The 20,535-nt window shown below is 42.8% G+C and overlaps 1 protein-coding gene across 4 annotated transcripts in view; it reads right to left on the reverse strand.

The window, feature by feature from the left end:
- POC1A (POC1 centriolar protein A) overlaps nucleotides 1-20,039 on the reverse strand; it is a 38,122-nt gene extending 18,083 nt beyond the window's left edge. The window contains exons 1-9 of one of the 4 annotated variants that reach the window (XM_053296686.1): nucleotides 19,885-20,039; nucleotides 16,712-16,796; nucleotides 16,445-16,616; nucleotides 11,998-12,177; nucleotides 9,888-9,995; nucleotides 7,471-7,586; nucleotides 6,078-6,211; nucleotides 2,994-3,062; nucleotides 247-345 (exon numbers count right to left, since the gene is read on the reverse strand). In XM_053296686.1, coding sequence (XP_053152661.1) covers nucleotides 247-345; nucleotides 2,994-3,062; nucleotides 6,078-6,211; nucleotides 7,471-7,586; nucleotides 9,888-9,995; nucleotides 11,998-12,177; nucleotides 16,445-16,616; nucleotides 16,712-16,796; nucleotides 19,885-19,887 — 966 coding nt within the window. In that variant the 5' untranslated portion in view covers nucleotides 19,888-20,039. The other 3 variants (XM_053296688.1, XM_053296687.1, XM_053296689.1) reach the window with 3 other exon arrangements.
- Between the last annotated feature and the right edge of the window lie 496 nt (nucleotides 20,040-20,535).

The raw sequence follows: 20,535 nt of genomic DNA on the forward strand, positions 1-20,535 counted from the left end.
CCAGATGTTGTTGACTACAACTCCCATAATCCCCAGGCAAAAGCCACTGCAGCTGGGGATTCTGGGAGTTGTAGTCAACATCATCTGGGAATCCCTGTTAGAGGGAATACTGACTGGAATTACAGATTTAGAAAGAAAGCAATCTTGGTTTCTTTCACCAAGAATCCTGAACCATCAGTTTTCTCAGAACACTGTGTAATAGCCAGATAACCAAAAGCTCTAACACAATCAAGGACATCAACTTACCACATTATTAAAAGCACCATTCACATTCATACTGTATTTCTGTGTTTTCAGTACATCGCTATAATCAGCAGCATCAAAGTTAGTCTTCCACACCATCACCTGCAAAATAAAGCCACTCTGAGACAACTTTCACATATGCACTTGTTTCAGAATTTGCCTGAACGATATATATGTGTGTGTGCGCGCACACACACACGCGAACATAACAGCCCTGCTCGATCAGGCCCAAGAACCATCCAGTCGAGCATCCTGTTTCACACAGATTCCTCTGACAAGCCCACAGGCAACAGCTGAGGACATGCCCTCTCTCTTGCTGTTGCTCCCCTGCAACTGGTATTGAGAGGCATCTTGCCTCTGAGGCTGGAGGTGGCCTATAGCTACCAGACTAGTAGCCATTGAGAGACCTGTCCTCCATGAATTTGTCTAAGTCCCTTTTAAAGCCATCCAAACTAGTAGTATATAATTAAGAGTACATACGTGCCAGAAAGAAGCATCACAATAAAATTGTGCCAATTATCTGAAAGAATATTACTTAAATATAGAAAATGTGTTCTCAAATCCTTAGGAGAGAGTAGATTTAAAGAGCTACTGAAACTTTCTAAACTGTGGCCCAGAGAAGGGTCTGGAATATTTAATGCTGTTAAACTGATAAATCAAAGTAGGTCTCAGACTGGTTTGAAGATTGCCTGGGTGCCTCCCTCCCCACCACAACCATCCAAAAGTAAGTGCTGTCTACTTTTAAAAAAATCTTCTTGCAGATAGGTTTGGAGTTGTACCTTATAAGCCTTCAGTCAGAAAAATAAAATAATAATCCTGGGTCTGTTTTGTTAAGTTTATTGTTAATACTCTATATAAGAATATAAACAAACCATAAAGATTAAATGCATCTAAACAGGCACCACACATCACAACTTGCTTACAAATCCTGGGGAAACAAGAGAAGACACACCCCACTATCTCTCTCATTACACATACACCTGTATAAGGCTTGTGAGTAAATTGACTCAGGATTGCATCTTTGGAATAACAGTGCTTTAACTCACACATTCCTAGCTCACCATAAAGTAAAACAGTCCGGAATGCAAAGTCAGCTCCAGTGCCATTTCACTGAAATCCACAGAATGGCATTCAAGCTGGTTCAGAGTTACAACCAAGTCTGGTGAAATAAGAATGTGCAAAACACACACACACACCCCAAAATGAGAACTTGGTTATTGGTAGTCATTACAAACAAGGAAAAGTTATAGCCTCTGTATCAGGGGTATTAAACTGCAGCCCTCCAGCTGTTACTGGACTACAATGCCTATCATCCCCAGTCACACATAGCTAGGGATGATGGAAACTGAAGGCCAACATCTGCAGGAGGGAGTTACAGTTTGAGACCCCTGCTCTATATATAAACAAGTGAAAAGATAACTTTGGAGCCCTAGCAGAAGAAGGGGGCCCCCTATTAACATCTCATTGAAGGCAGGCCATTGGAAGCAATATTGCCCTGGCTACCAACTTGCTTCTAAATCCAACTGAAGGTCCAAGTTGTTGCCTATGAAGCCCTCAAAGGTTTGGGCCCTACATACCCTAGGAGAATGTTCTTCATTTAAGCCCCGGGGGCCAGTGGCAACCAGCCCCCACAATCAACCCAACATGTAGTTCCCCCAGTGTTTACTGTGCCCATTTATTCTTATTGGGCTAAAACTGAATACTCTGCACAGTCCCCCAGCACCATGCAGACTACCATACTCACCATGCAGTGCTGTTACTTTGCTCAGTACCAGAGGGCTCCTTTAAATGGAAATGAACCCTCGAGTCATCTTGGAAAGCACGCTAGAGTACTGCGATTTGTAGCCCATCCCGGTGCTTTCCATCTACAGCTCTTAAGCGGGCTTCATCTCTCTTGAAAGGCCCTCCTGAGAAAAGGCAGTACTGTGTGGAGGTCAGCACAATGGGAAATGGCTCACACATTCGAAGGTTTTGCCAAAGTGGCCTCTGCTTGAAAAACAGTGAAGATCACTGCCTTGTGTACTTCCCTGTTTGTTTTTTTGCACATCCGCTAGGGGGGATGATCCCAGCTCAGCCCACTTATTATACAAGATCTAGGAGTATCTGGGTTCTCTCTGAAACTATGGAACAGGCTTACCAAGAAATACTATTACTTTCAAAACTAGAGGTTAATAGATTTCTATTATCCCCAGGTTGTTTTTTTTTTTTTAAATGCCTGCTGCTTTTACTATTTTGTTATTCTTATCTGGTTTTATGCTGCATATTTTAAAATAAAAGTAATAAGCTCTTTTGTGCATTGCCTTGGGCATTTTTATGAAAAGGAAGTTAACATTATAAAAATATATAAATCCAATTAAAAATACATACATCTAAAATAAATGCAATTTTTTGACAAAGGTTTGTATATACAGAGAGCATTTAAGGAGAAGGCCAACAATCTGTCACAGTTTTCAAGTATCAGGGTTTTGCCCACTTCGGCCTTGGAATACCACCAGAATATCTGCCTGGAGAATTCCCCGACTGAGTCAGAACATGAAGTTATGGATAGCTCTTTGGCTCACTCTTTTTCAGTTGGCCTAACTGCATCCAATCTCATTATCGTCAGACACTACAACACAGCCCATGGTACTGGACTCAGATGAAAAGGAATGACAGGACTGGGCAACCTTAATACGCCAAAGGCATCTCATACGAAATCTCCAAAAATCAATGTACATGTGACACAAGTTTACATAATTTACAGGAGATACCTGCTCATCAAAGCTACCAGAAGCAAAGAATTCTCCTGTTCTTGAAAAAGCAACACAAGTAGCTGGCCCCTGTAAACACAAAAGAAGAATTTATATACTATGGATTGACAAACTATTGGAAAGGGGGGGAAGATGTGTTGAAACAATAGAAAAACCAAGGCCGTTTTTCTAAATTCCCTTTCAGAGAGCCGACCCTCCTCCATCAGCCTGGCTGTGATGGACCAGCTGTGATCTGGCTCCTCCTCTCCAAGAGCTCTGCCCATCTGCAGCCAACTACCCTCCATCAGAGATGGTGATGGATGTTTGCATGCATTTAATGTATTTATTTATATTGTAACCCACTTTGGAAACAAACTGAAAAGCAGGGTAAAAAAATCTTTAAAATATTTATAGTTTTTTCCTGAAGCCTTTAAGGTTATAGGACTGCAAAGGGGAGTGTGTGTGTACACACGTAAACACCTTGCTTTTTTAATTCAGTGACATACCCTTTAGGTGGATTAACAAACATTAATGGCAACTCAAGACCTTGGTATCATAAACCTATGGCACAATTATATCTAAAAATCTTTTCCAGTGATAACATCCTGAATTTTTGCTCATCCTTTGTAACAGGTTCTCATTTGTAGCCAAGACATCACATCCTGTGCTTCCCGATCAACAGCAGTGACCTCAATTACAGCTACGTTTGTATCATTAAGCCTGGCTTGTGTGCCCAGTCAATTGTCGAGAATAGTACTAGTTTGCTGTCCCAGGAATTAGTCTCTCCTGCAGGATTAGTTTATTAGATAGCAGGAAGAGCTTTTTAAAGACTCTCCAAACAGCATATACAGTTTGGAAATATATGTACACACACATTCACAGCTATATCCTCTTGCACAGGTTTTAATGACCACCCAAGCATTCTTTCTGGAACATGCCGTTTCTGTACAAGTCAGCAATGGATCTATGTATTCATTCTAACTCTTGTTTGTATTTCAAGGGGGAAAGTATTTCGTAAACTGAGGCACTTAAGACATAACCACAGTGTCCCAAGTTTTGCAGCTGCAAAATGCCAGCAGAGAGTTCAATTCCATCTCCCTAATGTTCCTTCTGGTATGAAGGCTAAGCACCATTATAATTAAAGGCAGCAATGTAAACTTGGCAGTTTTCTCTATGTAAACTAGAGCTAATCAGCTGGTAATGAATTCATGGTACACTAACAGTTACGTCAAGCTAGATCCAAGGAATAATTTATCCCAGAGCACCAGTCAATTGTCAGAAGAACCACCAAATCTGAAACAGACACGCAAGTTATAAACATTTTACCAAGCTGTTCATCTAGGTGATTAATATTCCCCACAGACTTAACACCCGATTTAGAAATGTGCATCTTTAACATTGTTTGTATCCATAATCATTAACACAGATTTAGCTATCATTTTGAAAAAGTGTTCCAACATGTCATCAAATAGGAAGGTATCTTTTAGTGAGCTATGGTATGCAAACAAACTAAGCATATATAGAAGCCTCAAGACTCTCTACATATTCAATAGAAAAAGCATAAGTAAGAGTTTTCTGAAGTCTTTAAGGTTGTAGGCTTGGAAAGAAAATGCATACAGCATTATATATTTGGGGGAGTAGGAAAAGAAGACTCAAGTTATTCACTCAGTGGGGGAGCAGCAGCCCCCAAGTCCCTTTAGGTTATTTTATTTATTATACAGGTGGCCCTTGTTATTCATGGGGGTCCATTATTGCCTATAGGTGTGAATACAGAAACCACGAACAACAAAACCTTACCCTCATGGGAATCCAGGGTTTAGGTTCCTATGCAAAAAAGGGCTAAAAAAACAGGAAGGAGGCAGAAAAATGATAAGGTACTATATCTTGCTCTCCAGAAATGCCCGTGCCCCCATCCCCAATCCCTCTGATTTTCCACAGGAATTTAAGAGCCACAAAATGGCACTGCACTGTAAAATGGCAACTGGAAATGACATCAAGAGTCATTTCTGGGCACTCAAACTCCCGAATAGTCAAATTTTAGCCTATTTTTATATCATGGCTAAACCAGGAGTCTTAGACCTAATAAAATGAAACCGGGTCTCTAAGACCGTCCATGGATAAGCAGAACCATGGTTGTTGAAACCATGGGTAACGAGTCATCTTGCCTGCCCCCTCCTCCTACTGCAACTTCCTGAGCTCTCTGAAAAGCTGCATCACAATGGGATACAGCATTAGGAGTTGCAGTGGGAGAGAGGAGTCCTTGGAAACCGGAAATACCACTAGCAGCTTTGACTGTGTTCCCCTCACAACCACAGCCTGGGAACTTTAGCCTTTGTCCTCACTATGGCCCTGACGAAGACCATCCTTGCAAAGGCTACTTGTCCCACAAGGAACTCCCTGGTTAATGCCACATACAACCCAAAGCACTTTATGTGCTGTTTGCCCTGAAGACACCATCAAGATCAAACTCTGGGCTGGGATCCAGAGGAGTACATGCACCTCTTTCTCCCCTCCAGAGTACCCATTTCATGAAGTAGTCCCCATATTCTCTGAACTGTTCTTCCAATTCCACCAAGTTCTAAAAACACAGTTTGGAAATTAGATGAAAGGACAGATTTTCTTTCTTTTGGGGAAACTCAAGGGAAGATACTGCATATGCTGCTGCAGCAGATTTCATTCAAACACGCACCAATCTCCCAACTGCCATATGAAACTGGGGAGTTTCAGAAAACAACTTCTGGGGGGCATTCTTTGAAAGAGGAATTGAAACTTTGAAAAAAGGCAGTCACTAGTGCTAGTCACAGGTGTAGAACATATTCCACAGTGCTGGCTTGCATGACCAAAACTTTAGGTCAAGATTAAAAATGACAGCTAAATATATTTTAGTTAAGAGTCACTGAACTCTTAAAGCCACTTCACATATTATGTTTTTTTCCATATAGAGATAGTTTCCACATAATATTTTTAAAGATGTGTATGCCATTCTGCATGCTATGCTCAAACACAGAATGTATCTTTTCTGCAATTTCATGGGTTTGAAATAAACCTATACAAAAGCTGTAGTGTAGACACAAATTACCCATTAGTTTATTAGTTAGTTCTCACCTGGTGACCATGAAGTGTATATAGCAGCCGCCCCTCTAGTAAATCCAATATTTTTAAAGTTGAATCATTGGAAGCAGTAATGAGGTAATTTCCAGATGGGTGAAAGGACAGAGAGTTCACTGAAGCACTGTGTACTAAAATAAAACAAGACATTTAAAAGAGTACTTTAGAAGGGGTACAAAATGAAACAGGAAGTCAGATAAGATAGTCACTAAACCAAAAGTGACAACTTTTCTGCTCTTGATTTTCATGCAAGATCCACATTAGTTTTCCAAACACTCCAGGAGAACAGATTGCTGCAGTTCTTTGAAAACTGGCACATCATAAATGTCAGGTTCTGCACCAACTACTTGCATTCTTCCTCAGAGAGGTTCTCAAGGTCTGTCATAACTGTAACTTTAAAGAACCCCCCACAAGAATGCTCCAGCTGATTTATTTTGGTTACATGAGACACCGAAGTTTAAAGGCCACACTGCATGTTTTTTAACAAAATACAAGCATTAGAGGTAGTCAGCCAGCCACCAAACCAGCCCTTCTGTTTAAGTGGACAAATGTGCCTTTTCTTGCACTCTTCCTTCTCTACTTTTCTCTTCTTTGTATTTTCTGACCACTGCATCGGCCTCAGTGCCAAGCGGTTAGTTGCACTGATGTCAGACCCAGGGAGCCTTGGGCTGAGCAGCTAAATAGTAAAGGGAAGTTTGGGAGACCTCTGCATTGTAAATTAAAGAGTTCACAAGCCACAGTAATTAAACTAAACTGTGTAGGCATGACAGTGTGGCTGTGCAAGTGACATTTTACTGATGCAGAACAGCTCAGCAGTTTAGGAGTCTTTTTGATAAAAACCCACAGACAGACAATACTGTACATGACATTTTCATTTTAAAACAACCTAGCTAAGTTTCTGTACATTTAAAACACAAAACAAAAACTACACACACGGTTATAATTCAATTCAACTTGATTCTATTAATTCCCTATTGTGATATTTTACTATGAATTATTTAGTAGTCTGATGGTTTAATGTGCTATACGAACAACATAAGAAATGTCTCCACACTACCTTAGCATCATTAATTGAAAAAGGTTTTTAGAAAGCGTATTTGAATCTTCTATTCCCCTCCCCCCCACTTTTTAAAAAGTTGGGATTGTACTTAAAAGATTTTTAAAAGCTCACCACCATGTTATTTCCATTTTTACATAGTTTACATTTCAAGACAATGGCTCTGACCCAAAGTTCTGCATGTAATCAAGAACAGCCCTTTCTGATATCTTTAAGTTATGAAGACTGAATATATAATAGATCTTTCCTAATTTTTAAAGACTGCTTGGTCACTGCTTGAAAATCCAACTACTGGCTTAACTAAGTAAGGCACTGCACCAGTGAGCTGCATACCTTGATAATGCTGCAGGAGTCTATTCATTCTAACATCCCATACCTTCACTGTATTGTCTGTACTAGCTGAAGCAATACAAGTACCACTAGGATGAAAGTCCACGTGAGGTACAAACCTATAAAGATTAAAATGAGGCTATTTTTAACGAAAGGAGGCACATACAAATGTAGGAGTAAATAAAATGCAAGATTAGCTCTCCAATTTTGGAAGAAGAAAAATATTGATGCAACAAGTAGTAAAATAACTAGTTGCTCAAATGTTCATAACACAACAACAACAACAACAACTCTACTTGTTAGACACCTCATAACAAATTGTTCTCTGGGTGGCTTACAACACATTAAACATGAGTTGAAAACACACAACAGATTAAATCATAACAGACACTTCCCCCCCTCCCCAGAAAAAGGTGGGGGAGAAAATACAAAACAATTTAAATTAAAAAAAAACACAGATCAAAATTTAAAAGGCCTGAGTGAATAAAAAGGTCTTCACCTGGCATCTAAAAGAACAAAGTGATGAAGACAGGCAAGTCTCACTGGGGAGACTATCTAATAAATGGGGTAAAACCACCAAAATAGCCCTCTCCCTAGTAGCCACCCGCCTCACTCGTTTGGCAGGGGCTCTCAGAGGAGGGCCTCCAAAAATCTTAAGGTCTGGGTGGGGACATATGGGGCAAGACACCCTCTCAAGTAACCTGGTCCAAGCCATTTAGGGCTTGAAGGTTAACACTAGCACTTTGAATTGGGTCTGGAAACGGACCTTACAAACGGCCTTAAAAAGCCTTACACTGCTGCAACTAAGCCAAGGGTATTTGGCTTCACACTTCAAAATGGCCAAGGAAGAAGCAGCAGTAGCAGATCATGCTCCCTTCTCCCTGACAAGGAACCTAAGCATGAAGACAAGCCCAGGCCTGGAATTTAAGAATGAGGCCTGGGGTCCCTCACCAAGGATAGGAATGAGCCTCATTATCCCTAAATCCTGGGTAGCAGCCACTGTTCCCTTTAAGGCATGTGCGTACGCTCACAAGTTTTCTGATGTCGCTCAGTTAATTTTAGATCCCACTCAGGTTGAATTAGGAAGACCCCAATCTGAATACATGTGCGCACACAAAGCCTTGATACTGTCACCCGGAACAAAACTCATTCTGCACAGATATGAAAAAAAAATTAGAGGGACCACTGGTAGCAGCTATCCTAAGGGATATGCCTGAGCATTAGACATGTTTATGAGGTGGCAAAGAATAATATCCAGGCTATCATTCCAGACATGGCGCACAATGGGTATACCTACACCTGAGAGGATAATCTTCTAGTTAGAACTAGTATTTAATGCATCAGTCTTCAGTGCAACTCTCAGCTCTGGTAATATGACTAACAAGGTAAAAGAAAAACATCGGACTTGGGTCTTTATTCCATCATTTTCTGTGTGTATCTTCTAGGCTGCCCCCAGTTACTTTTCACTCCAGACGGTAGTTTGGTGGAGCTGAAGCAAAGTGCATTTTGCAGGGATGGAGAGAATAGATCTGCCATCACACTGGCTCTTGAAGCAGCTAAAATTACATTTATGATCATCACTGGAAATGGTGCTGCAAACCCTTGCTCTGATTATAAGCACACTTCCTTGGCAGTAAGCTCTATTTTTAAAAAATAGAATTACTTCTAACAATGCCGTCAGGATGGAGTGTATCGTTCGTTTCTTGAGATAAATGACTTCAAACAGTAGTACATCTGTTGGTCAATTCTAGACTTAATTACTGCAATGCGCTCTATGTGGGGCTGCCTTTGTACCTAACCGGAAACAGCAGTTGGTCCAGAATACAGCAGCCAGTTTGGTCTCTGTGTCATCTCAAAAAAGAACATATCACTCCTATCTTAAAAGATCTACACTGGTTGCCAATAGGTTTCTGGGCAATACACAAGATTTTGGTTAAAGCTCTAAACAGCTTGGGCCCTGGGTATTTAAGAGAACGTCTTCTTTGCTATGCCCATTGAGATCTTCTGGAGAGATTCGTCTGCAGTTGCCACCAGCTGGTCTGGGATGGGCCTTCTCCATTGCTGCCCCGAGGCTTTGGAATGTGCTTCCTGCTGAAATAAGAGCCTCCCCATCTCTTACAACTTTTTACAAGGCAGTCAAGACACATTTGTTCACCCAGGGTTTTAATTAGATACTGTTTTAATTGTATTTAATAGTTTTAATGTGTTAAATTTTAGTTGTAATGTTTTAATCTTTATATCTGTTTTTATTGTTTTGTTGTAAACCACCCAGAGACTTGCATTTTGGGCGGTATATAAATATGTTAAATAAGTGAATAAATAAGTGATACAGAAATTATACATGAAAAAGCAGTTCCCACATATTTTACACAAATCAAAGACAGGCCCCTGTAACCCCAAGGAACTTTATTGATACTTGCCCACTATGCTCACAGAAAGAATGTATACATTCTCTACTTGCTTTATCCCAAAGCTTGACAGTTCTGTCATCACTGGATGATACTATCAATCTTCCATCAGGAGAAAATCTAAGATAAAGACACTTAATAGAAATTTAGAAGCAAGAGACCTACGTTAGATCAGAATTTGCATGAACTTGTTCGAGAACCCTTTTAAGGGCCTCTGAACCGGTTTGAAAGACCAGCTGTTCAGCTGGGGGCATGGCAGGGCATACCTTTAAGGGCAGGGGGTGCCCTTACCCCTCCCGCCACATTCCCCCTGCTGGTGCTCCATTTTAAAAATGTCAGTCAGGGCATGCGCCAGATACTTCCTGTTACCTACAACCGAGGAGGACACGGGGTGGCAGGGAGGTACGCTGCCGCCCCGAACACTTTTTAAAATGGAGTGCCAACAGGGTGGAAATGTAGTGGGAGGGGTAAGGGCACCCTCCTCCGCCCTTAAAAGGTATGCCCCCCCCTTCGAGCCACTCCCCCACCGGTTCTATGCACATCCCTAGAATTCGTCTCAGTTACAAGATATTTCTTAAATGCATTTGTTCCAACCACATTTAACCAAATCTCAAAGATTACAATAAAAAAAAATTAAAGTAGCACAAAACATAGTAGATAGCAACAACACACACAAAACACAAATACAATTATATTTCTAAATTTAGAAGTATACAGCTAACACCACACAATATTGGGTTTATGAACAGTAACTCTTGAGATTTCCTCCTCCTACAACTTAATATTAAACTGACTATTAAAGGCAGGGTGTCTTTGTATATATGTACTGTTCTTACAAGAGGTTTCATATTCTTACATTATAAGTGCTATTGGTTATTCTATGTACACCAGAAAAAGTTCCAACATTTTTGTAAGACATATTTAAGAAAGCAGCCATATTATACATACAGGCTAGCGTCCTGACTAACATTACACATGCACAAGAACCAAAGTTGCTCATGCAAGAAGGCTGCAGAACAGCACAAAGTTGTGATACTCCATGACACTGCACAACCACTAGGGGAAGACCTTCTCTGGGACATATACAAGGCAAAACAACAAAGCTGCTTAACTATCTTGTGGGGAAGTTGTTGCTCAACTCGTCAATGTTTTCCAATAGCACAAGTCTCAAACTAGTGGTTCCTTCCTTTGCACAACAACTTTGTACTAAATCCTTAAACTAGCACATTATGTTAGTGCAACACTAGTCTGGAATGCAAGCTTCTGACACAGCAGAACTCATCTCAGCAATGTCCTTCCACAAGTACACCATTAGTCAGGACGTTGGTCACTGTTTTGAAACAGACTGCTCATTCTAGAAGGAAAAATTATCTTTATTAGTTGAATTGATTTTTTTTTAAAACCACCCCCTCTCTTCCTCCCATGCCCCACTCTCTCCATTTAGACTTAGAAGAAAAGTGAGGAGGTTTTGTTTAAAGAAATTGATTTATTTCAGATTCTTCATACTGTAATTCAGTTCTAATATGAACTAACATGCATGACAAATCTTTGCAGCGAGCTTCTCCTCAAAGGATTTTTTGGGAAAGTAAGTAACTAATGCAGATGTCACTACAGGAATATGAGCAGATGTCATAGGAAGCTAATCACTGTCATATGTATCTTTAAAGATAAAAAAACACATGTGACATTTGGTTGAGGAAGAAGCTCTAAGGATTGTTGATAACGGTCTCCCATTTAAATATATCCCATGGTTCATAGCTGCTTGTTTAGGGGGAAGTTCTCTAGGCTGTTTGTGTTTTTCCCCTTTTCCAAAATAACATTATTGCACACATTAATCAGGCAGTCAAAGAGGATGCCAGTACTTAAGAGGCTGTAGAGAACTAAAATCATAGGCAGTCTCCTAAGATTAGCTACTCCAGCAGCTAAACAAGTTGTTCAGGCAATATCCCATGTGATTGTAATGCAAACTATCACAACACAAGAGAACCATACCATTCCAATTATCATGGGATTCAGGAAATGGATACCAGAGGCAGAAGGCATGAGACTCAACACATCATTTACATGTGATCACATATATATCACCATAACAATGTCAACACAGAAAAACAGATGTACTTACTTAGCACAGCGAACCCAGTTTATATGCTGACTGAATGAGAATAAGAATTTTTGTCTGTGGACAGCCCACACCTTAACTGATTTGTCATCAGAGGCTGTAACCAATGATTGGCCATCACTGGAAAAGTGAACACTTCTGACTGTTGCTGTATGAGCCTTGAATGCAGTTGATTCTCCTTTTCTTAATTTAGGGAAAAGGACAAGAAAATATCAAGATATTGCATGCCAAACAGTTTGAGGTCATACAAACTGTCTACTATTTTCTAGTGTATATATTTACACTAACAGGAAAAATGTTGATCTTCACTAAAGAGACGAGTCCTAAGAAACATACTGAACACAGGACAAGGCGACACTGTTCTGCATTTATTTAGTTACATGAATGCCTCCTAATTTCAGACCAGTTACACTTGTAGCTTCTATGCAGAGTAGTAAAAAAAGTTAGAGAAAGCACAACTCAAACAATATTTTATTAGAACTGTTTGTTCCAATGTTGCAATAATAATGTGCAAGAACATCACGTAGTACATCTTACTGCAAAAAGGGAAAGGACATGTAAACAAGAGGGGCATGTTAAGAGTCAGAAAAGCTTTACAATAATAAATGAGAAATACCATCATTTAATCCTAACTGTACATAACTTTGTCCAGAACTTTTCTTGTACAAATAAGTAATGAGTTAAAATATTTTTATATGTTCTTGCGTATAACTTTTGTGCTTACATGAAACTAAAATCCATCAAGCTAGGAAACATTAGACATGTTTCCAAAAACAGGCACTGAAGTGTCTGCTCCAATTATGAACATAGAAGTCCTGCCAATTGGCGTATATTTTCTTCTCAAATAGCACTGCTACTTTTTAAAGAGTTGATGCTACAGGCTCCTTGCCAGAGACTTACATACAGGAAACAAGCAGAGGAAAACTAGTTCAGTGCGTTCCCCAAAAACTGAGATGGCAAAGTTTTATTCCCTCCAGGAAAGTATACTCTGTGAGATTTTTTCAGAGTGCAATACAGCGGTTTACATTTAACAGTATAGTAGCTTCTTGTTGTTTAAGCAAGGGAGAGGTATGCAGGCACTACTGGTCTGCCAATGCCATTAACCAGCACTGCCCTGATTGGCAACACATTTTTAAACCACATTCTGAATGAATTAGATTTGGAGGGCCAGCAACATCAGCTCTGCACAGACTGAGCCCCATATAAGCTGACTTATAGACAAAACAGCACACACAAGCCTTCCGAAGCCTATCCTTTGCAGTTTGAACAGCAACAATGGCTTTGGTCCTCATCTACCTTTGTTTTATGATGTTAAGAAGATAGTGTTAAAAATGTCAGCCAGACAGTGGTCTGAGATCAATTGCTTCTCCCTCTGTTAATAAAACTGCCATTTTCACCATGACTGAATTCATTTATAAAATTAAGTGAATCTCAATAAAACTTCACTGAATATTAAGAATGTGTGTATTAGATCTGTAATATGTCTGGAATATGTTTTGTAGTAAGAAACTTGGGAGTTTCGGTTCTATCTTCATTTTTAAAAAACAATTAAAATTATATCAATTCTTTAAAATAATGGCAAAAGTATGATTGTTTATGAACTTTTGTTGAAGAGCAGTATTTAAATATTCGTCACTGTCGTAGTAGTATGATATAAAAAATTAACATGTAACACAAGACGGGTGCAGTTTCAAGAAATGTATGCTAGGTTAGAAAGTAGCCATTTTCCTTCGTTTCAGTAATCAAGGGGTGAAATTTAGAACATGGTTTTTAATTTTAGAGTAGTACAGGAGGCTGTCTTTTTTTGCAGGGCAAACAGGTAAACCGTGAAAAAAGAATCCTTGACCCTATGGGGACTGAGGGGTTAGGTTCCTCAGCACTACTTAAATGTGCTCTAATCTCATTAAGAAGTCGGAGGGCAGAAAGAACAGTAGGAAAGCACATTACCTTGTTCTCCAGCAATGCACCCCAATCGCAAATCATCTGATTTCAGGCTTTTGGTGCAAAAGTCACCAAAGAACAGCCACCAGAAATGGCCACTGGAAGTCATTTCCAGGTGGCACTGAGACACAAATAGCTGAAAATTATCATAGTTTCAGTGTGCATACAAATAAACCAGGTCTCTATACTGTGAATAGCCAAAAACAGGGCTATTTTTGGCCTGCAAACAAAGAAACTGGGTCTCTATGATCCACCTATGAATAACAGAAACCACGTACACATGGCCAATGAGCGTCTCCTGTATTATGAAGAGTCTCCAAGAACAACTGTGTGGCAAGAGAAGTCAGAACCACCACTGTCACTGGTGAGGGAGTGGAGCTGCTTCACCAAGCTCCCTCTTGTGAGGAGCAACTATCTAGCCAGTCCTCACACCATATTGCAGCTAAACTTAAGTATGTAAACATGACATAATCACAGTGACACGGTAAGGGAAGAACGGCATGATGAGGAGATACCATGAATACTGGTATTGCCTCCTCAGCTGAGCCATCCATGAGCTGGTTCTCTATAACTATCCACCCACTCTCTTCATAAGCAATAGAGCACACAAGGCACATTCAGACGCAGTGTGAAACCCCGGTTCAATGAGCATTCTTGGGTTGCACCAAAAACCTGAAATCAAGAGGATGTGCAGGTTGGGGGGCATTACCAGAGAACAAGGTACAGTAATGTGCTTGAAAGGAAATCGCCCCCCGCCCCTGAACCAGTTTGATTGCCAGACTTCCAAACTGCTTCAGCGCTCCTAAAAGGAACTGGTTCCTGGACATCTCTAGTGAGTTGTGTTTCCCCCCATGTATGGGAATAATGGTGGGAGAAGGGGCCGAAGAAGGGACTGAGGGGGTGCTCAAGTGGATGGCTAGGCAACCAATAAGCCTCCTTTACTGTGGAGAGGTGAGCAATAAGCCATGGCCCGAAATGGCTAGGCAAACAATTAGCCCGCTTCACTGCAAGGAGGGTGGTGATGGTGGGAACTGTTTCTGAATGCCACACTCCCTCCTCCTCCTCCATTATGAAACAGAACCAGCACCTTACTCTGCCAGGACCAAACTACTGAATGCAGCAGGTGCGGAAGGCTCCGTTAATCCCCTTTTCTGGGCAGTCATGGCCACTTTAATTGGGCGGACTGCATGTATCACGGCAGACTTTCTCTGCAAAACTATTCCAAGAATGCTCTGGGCTGCCCTCTTTGCATAGGGCTAGGCTCTGACCAGCCGAGAACAGACAAATATTGCTGAAGCAGCTTGTGCAGCTTTTCCAAGCCCAGACCAAGCTGGCAACCAATGGCAGGTAAAGGAGATGTGAGGCAAAGCACTGCCAGGAGTCAGGTAGGCTGGAAACTCTGGGATTGTGCCTGGGAGGACCTGGCAAAGGGAGGGGCTGAAGAAACCACTAGCAGGCAAAACAAACCATATTAATGTTGTTTGCCTGTGGAGTGACTTTGTTTGCTTTATGAAGCTTGGTAAAAATCATATGTGGTTCCGTGTTGTGTCTGAACGCATCCGTAGTTTAACACACAGTTCTGTTCTTTGTCCACCAGGTGTCAGCAGAGGACCACTCAGGCTGTGAAGGGGATGGTGGCAGTTTGCCTCTCTCCTTTCCATAAGTACTCAGGGTGACTCTGCCAGTTGGGAGTGGGGGGGTAGGGGTGGAGAAAGTCCCCTGTGTTACCCCATTCAGGAGCATTGTGGTTATGAACCATCTCACTTCTTCCCCAGGACCTTGTTTCCCTGCTGTTCTTTGCAATCTGTTTTTGTTGGCACCAAGTCAAAGGAGTGTAGTAGGCCTGGCCAGTGCACCAACACCCTCCATTCCCCCCAATCTCAACCCTGATGGGGTGGAGAGGTGCAACCTAGAAGGGAGCAAAGACAGCCTCCACCACCACATCCACCTCCCCACCACTCATGGGCTTCCTCCATGGTCTCCCTTGTAAAGACTGTATATTGCAAGTCTGCTGGAACAAGAGCTTGTCTTCTCATTACTTGTGAAGTACCATATGTGTGACTGGCACAATAATAAATAATAAATATTATCTAAACTCAGAGGCAGTCAGTGAGGGTGGCCCTGGGAGTGGGGGGGGGCAGCAAGTGGTACCTTTAGAAGTCATTACCATTGATACTGCTGGCACCTGGAAGCTGCTGGGAGCAGCAGTGTCCCGCATAGCAGCTGCCCCATCTACGACACTCATCTGGCCTCTGCACATGTGCAGAGGCCACTTGCGTGGTCAGCAACACCACACAACTATTTTTGTGTGTATTTTAGTGTGTTTGGATTACTGTAGTGTGCTGTTCTTGAGAAGGCTTAATTTTATTATTTTAGAAGTCCTTGTTCAAGGAAGTCCTTTTTATTTTATTTTTAAAAAAGAACAACCCTAAACCTTAAGAGAATTCAGAAAGCAGAGGAAATCCCATACTCAGCTCAACTTAACAAGGTGAGGACAGCATATACTTACACACTTGGCACCCACAAACGAACTGTTTTGTCTCTAGAACCTGAAGCAATCAGATGGCCAGAAGGTGAAAATTGCACACACATTACTGCATCTTTGTGACCAACAAAGCGATAGGCTCTCATTTGAGGTTTCAAACTCCAGACCATCAAGCACGAATCCATAGAGCCACTTACTAGATTAAAAGAATATTCTCATTATACTTCAATATATTCTCATTATATTTGTGAAAGAGAAATTAAAGAAAACAATGCTTGGATAGTAACTTACCTAATTGTTTCTTATTTAGACTAAAATCAACACCAGTAACTGCATCTCGGTGGCTTTTAAAATGCCTTTCCAGAGTTGGATCTTCCTGTAAAAAAGAAGCGGAGGGGAGTAATTGCAGGCTACAGAAAGCTTTACACAATAAAAATCCATTTTTGTCAGATTGACTGATGAGAAATTTAACTAGAAATCAATTAGAGTTAAGATGACTAGAACACAGAACAGAGTCCATATTGAATTTGTGTTACTACACCCAAATTCACACACGTGTGCAAAACTAGGCTAAGGGAGCTCAAACTGGTTTTGCACATGCATGTGAACTGCTGGGATTGGGCCGGATCCCAGCGGCACCACAGCAGAAAACCCACCTATGGAGCCACCCTTGAAAAAATGGTTAGGAGAGCGAGTGGTCTCCTACCCCCATTTCCTTCACCCTGTGTCAGCCTCAGCTGACAGACTCAGGGAGGGGAGGGTGGATTCCATTAATGCACCGCACACTCATTTAGCTCGGGGGGGGGGGGGCAGTGCAAGGCAACGTGTCCCAGCATCCCGACCCTCGGAGCTACTGGCGACAGCTGGTGCTAGTCTGGGCGGGGAATCCGCCTGCTTAAGGACAGCAGAATGATGTTCTTATTAAAAGGGGCTTAGACAGATGCATGGAGGACAGGTCTATCAATGGCTACTAGTCTGATGGCTGTAGGCCATCTCCAGTCTCAGAGGCACGATGCCTCTCAATACCAGTTGCAGGGGAGCAACAGCAGGAGAGAGGGCATGCACATACCTCTTGCCTGTGGGCTCCCCAGAGGCATCTGGTGGGCCACTGTGTGAAACAGGATGATGCTGGACTAGATGGGCCTTGTGCCTGATCCAGCAGGGCTGTTATGATTATCTGCAGGGAGGTAAGCACTTTCGGGCTTCCTCCTCGCAAACCGCGTAGCCCTTTCTCACTGCTTGTAAGAAAGGGCTCACAGTGATACAATGCTGCAGCCCTGAATTTGAACATTCAGCACTTTATATACTCACTGGAGGACAAGTGTAAGAAGTAGAAGATGCCAAAAAAAAACACCACCATGCATAATCTGTGCTCATACTCATGTAGAACTGTGCCTTTAGTGAATAGTGAAAGATATCAGTCTTCAAGAGCAACCTAGCATTCTTTATGTCCGGATGTAGTTCAGTTGTTCTATGCCAGAGTTCTGTCTAAACCTTATAAATAAAGTCAGATACTCAAAGGTATCAAATCGTGCTTGTGAACTTGCCACTGATGTAGAATTTGTGAAGAGTCCCCACCTTCTTCTGGAGCCTGGAGAAGAGAAGGGCCTCTCCACAACCTCACACAAGTGGCGAGAAGCGTTTCTAAATGTCTCTGAAGCTCAGTGCCACAAGGACAAGCTCCTGGCTGCTCAGAACTGGGGAGGGCAGGGGCTTGCCTCAGCAGCTATGCTGGATCTTGGAGATACTTGTAGCACTTCTGAAGCTCAGTGCAATGTCCCTCTCAGAAGAGAGTCACAGTCTTTGATGAGCACAATTTTGTATGACTACTAAGGCTAGCACAAGGTTGTGGACCCTTGCAGATACTCAGTCTGCAACTAAATATCTCCTTGGAAAGGGACAGTGCACACCTGTAGATATGCTGCAATTCTGTAGCAGCACAGAAGGGTGTGTGTGTGTGTGTAGAATTTGACTTCCTCAGAATCTCAGCATTCATTTCAAGTAGCAAGTTCCTAGACATCACAGTTACAAAGAGATATTCGGCAGTGTGTCCATCAATTCCTGCTGAAACTTGGGAAGCCAGAGAAATGGCAGGCCACATAAAAATTCTGCTGGATGCTTCAGAATCTTCTTGCGTCTATGACCAACAGAACCAAACTAATTATACAAAATAAGGGGAAAGTATATGGATTTGCTAAGTTTGAATAATGTATACTAGTCACAGTCTAGTTTCCATGGCACAGATTGCAGACGTTCTGGTGCAGAATTTTACCTTTTTAAGTACAGCACATATATTATATATGTATATTATGGAAGGGAACCATATTTTAAGAGGTGACATAATCTTTAGCACACAAAAGCCAGCACCCCAATAAGCCTGTCAGTCTTGAAGGTGCCACAGGGCTCTTTGTTTTCACTACTAGAACCAGGGCTACATTCTGGTGTTGGGGGGTCAGTGTTTTGAACTGATCTTAACAGAACAATTCTGAGAATTATGATACTTATAACATCCCGACTATGATTTTCGTAGCACTAGGTAACGTTTCACATGCTTCCGCCATACCTACCATGCACGTAGCTTTCCCTCAGGAAGTGTAAAAATGCAGTCAAGCCAAAAAAAGATCATCCAAACAAAACCAATATCCAACTTCTCACCAAAGGCCGAGTATGGCCCTCAAAAACCACAGCAGCTTCTAACATACCAGAGGAAAGGAGAAGGGCCAGACACAGCAGCGCCATCAGAGCAAGGAACCAGACTCTCCACTTCTGACAGACTCTCCACTCCTGGAGGGGAGCCCTAGGAGGGCACCTCCTACCCACCACCCCTTATATGCGCGGCTGTTTCAGGGCTGTGGGAGAGAGTCCACTCCTTCCTCGCTTTCTCTTCGCCGCACCTCTGGGGAGCGGGGCAAGTTCACCAGTGCCGATGACGCCCCCGGCGGCCCAGTGGGGCAGAGCAGCGCCCTTTTCGCCCCGCTCGCTCTAGGAGGAGCCGGGAAGCTGCCGGGCCGCTTCCACCCTGACCCAGCCCAGGGCGGAAGGCAGGGCAACCGGCACAAGCCGGGGAGGTGACCATCCCGGCTGCTTCCAGAGCGGCTCAAGCAAGCAAGCTCGCCGCGGGGAAAAGGGCCAATCTCTTCTCCAGGTCGCGAAGAGCAGCCAGACGTGGGGTGTGTGCGCGCCGGTGCTCCTCCTCTCACACACGCCAGGACGAGTCTCGTCACCAGGACGACACCCTGCACAGGCGCCCAGAGCTGGCAGGTCGCGGCGGCGGGGGCGCTTCTTGGCCCCCGTCCTTCCCTTCCCGGTGCAGCCCCGCAAAGCAGCCGCCGCGGGGGAGGGCGGGGGGAGAGAGGCGGGGCTTTGGAAACAACTTAAGCCCCCCAAACAAAGCTTCCAATCCAAAGGAGACTCTGAAAGCACAGCGGGGGGAGAAGGAGGAGGGGGGGACAGGGGACCCTTACCATTCTGCTGCTGCTGCTGCTGCTGCTGATCCCTCCCCAGGCCTCTCTTCCACCGTTGCTGTGAGGCTTCCCCTGGTTTGGTTTCAGGGCCCCGCCTCCTTCCCTTCCTCCGATCGCTCCCCCCACCCCCGTCTCCTCTTCTGCTTATCCCGGCGTGCAGCTAAGAGTCCCGCCTCCTCCTTGCTGCCGGAGCGGAGTAAGCGAATAGGAGTATGCCTGGAGAAGGAGGAGGCGGGGCTTGGGGCAGAGGAAACCAATGGCGGGGCTTTCCTGAGCACAGAGGGGAGGGGGGAGGGAAGAGCGGGAACTCAGACATTTAGGCGCAGGTGGAAACAGAAGGAAGTGCTGTGGGTTGTTGGCGTTCTAGGGGTCCAAATGCTTTTAAACACACACACACACACACACACACACACACAAAAACAGTTTCTTCTTTCCTCTTTTGTTTGGTAGCTGAACCCCTCTTAAAATTTGCATCATAAAATCCAGTTTACCAGCAATACTTATGTGAATTTATCTTACCAAAATATATAATTATTTCTGAGTGTTTTGTTTTTCATTTTCACATTTCTCACAGCAGGCATTACTTGTTGCCAAGCGAGGTAATATCCTGCTAACACTATTTCTGCGGGATATTTGAGGTTGGGATTTGGC

The sequence above is a fragment of the Hemicordylus capensis genome, chromosome 2, assembly GCF_027244095.1.
Source record: "Hemicordylus capensis ecotype Gifberg chromosome 2, rHemCap1.1.pri, whole genome shotgun sequence".
Taxonomy (NCBI): Eukaryota; Metazoa; Chordata; class Lepidosauria; order Squamata; family Cordylidae; genus Hemicordylus; species Hemicordylus capensis.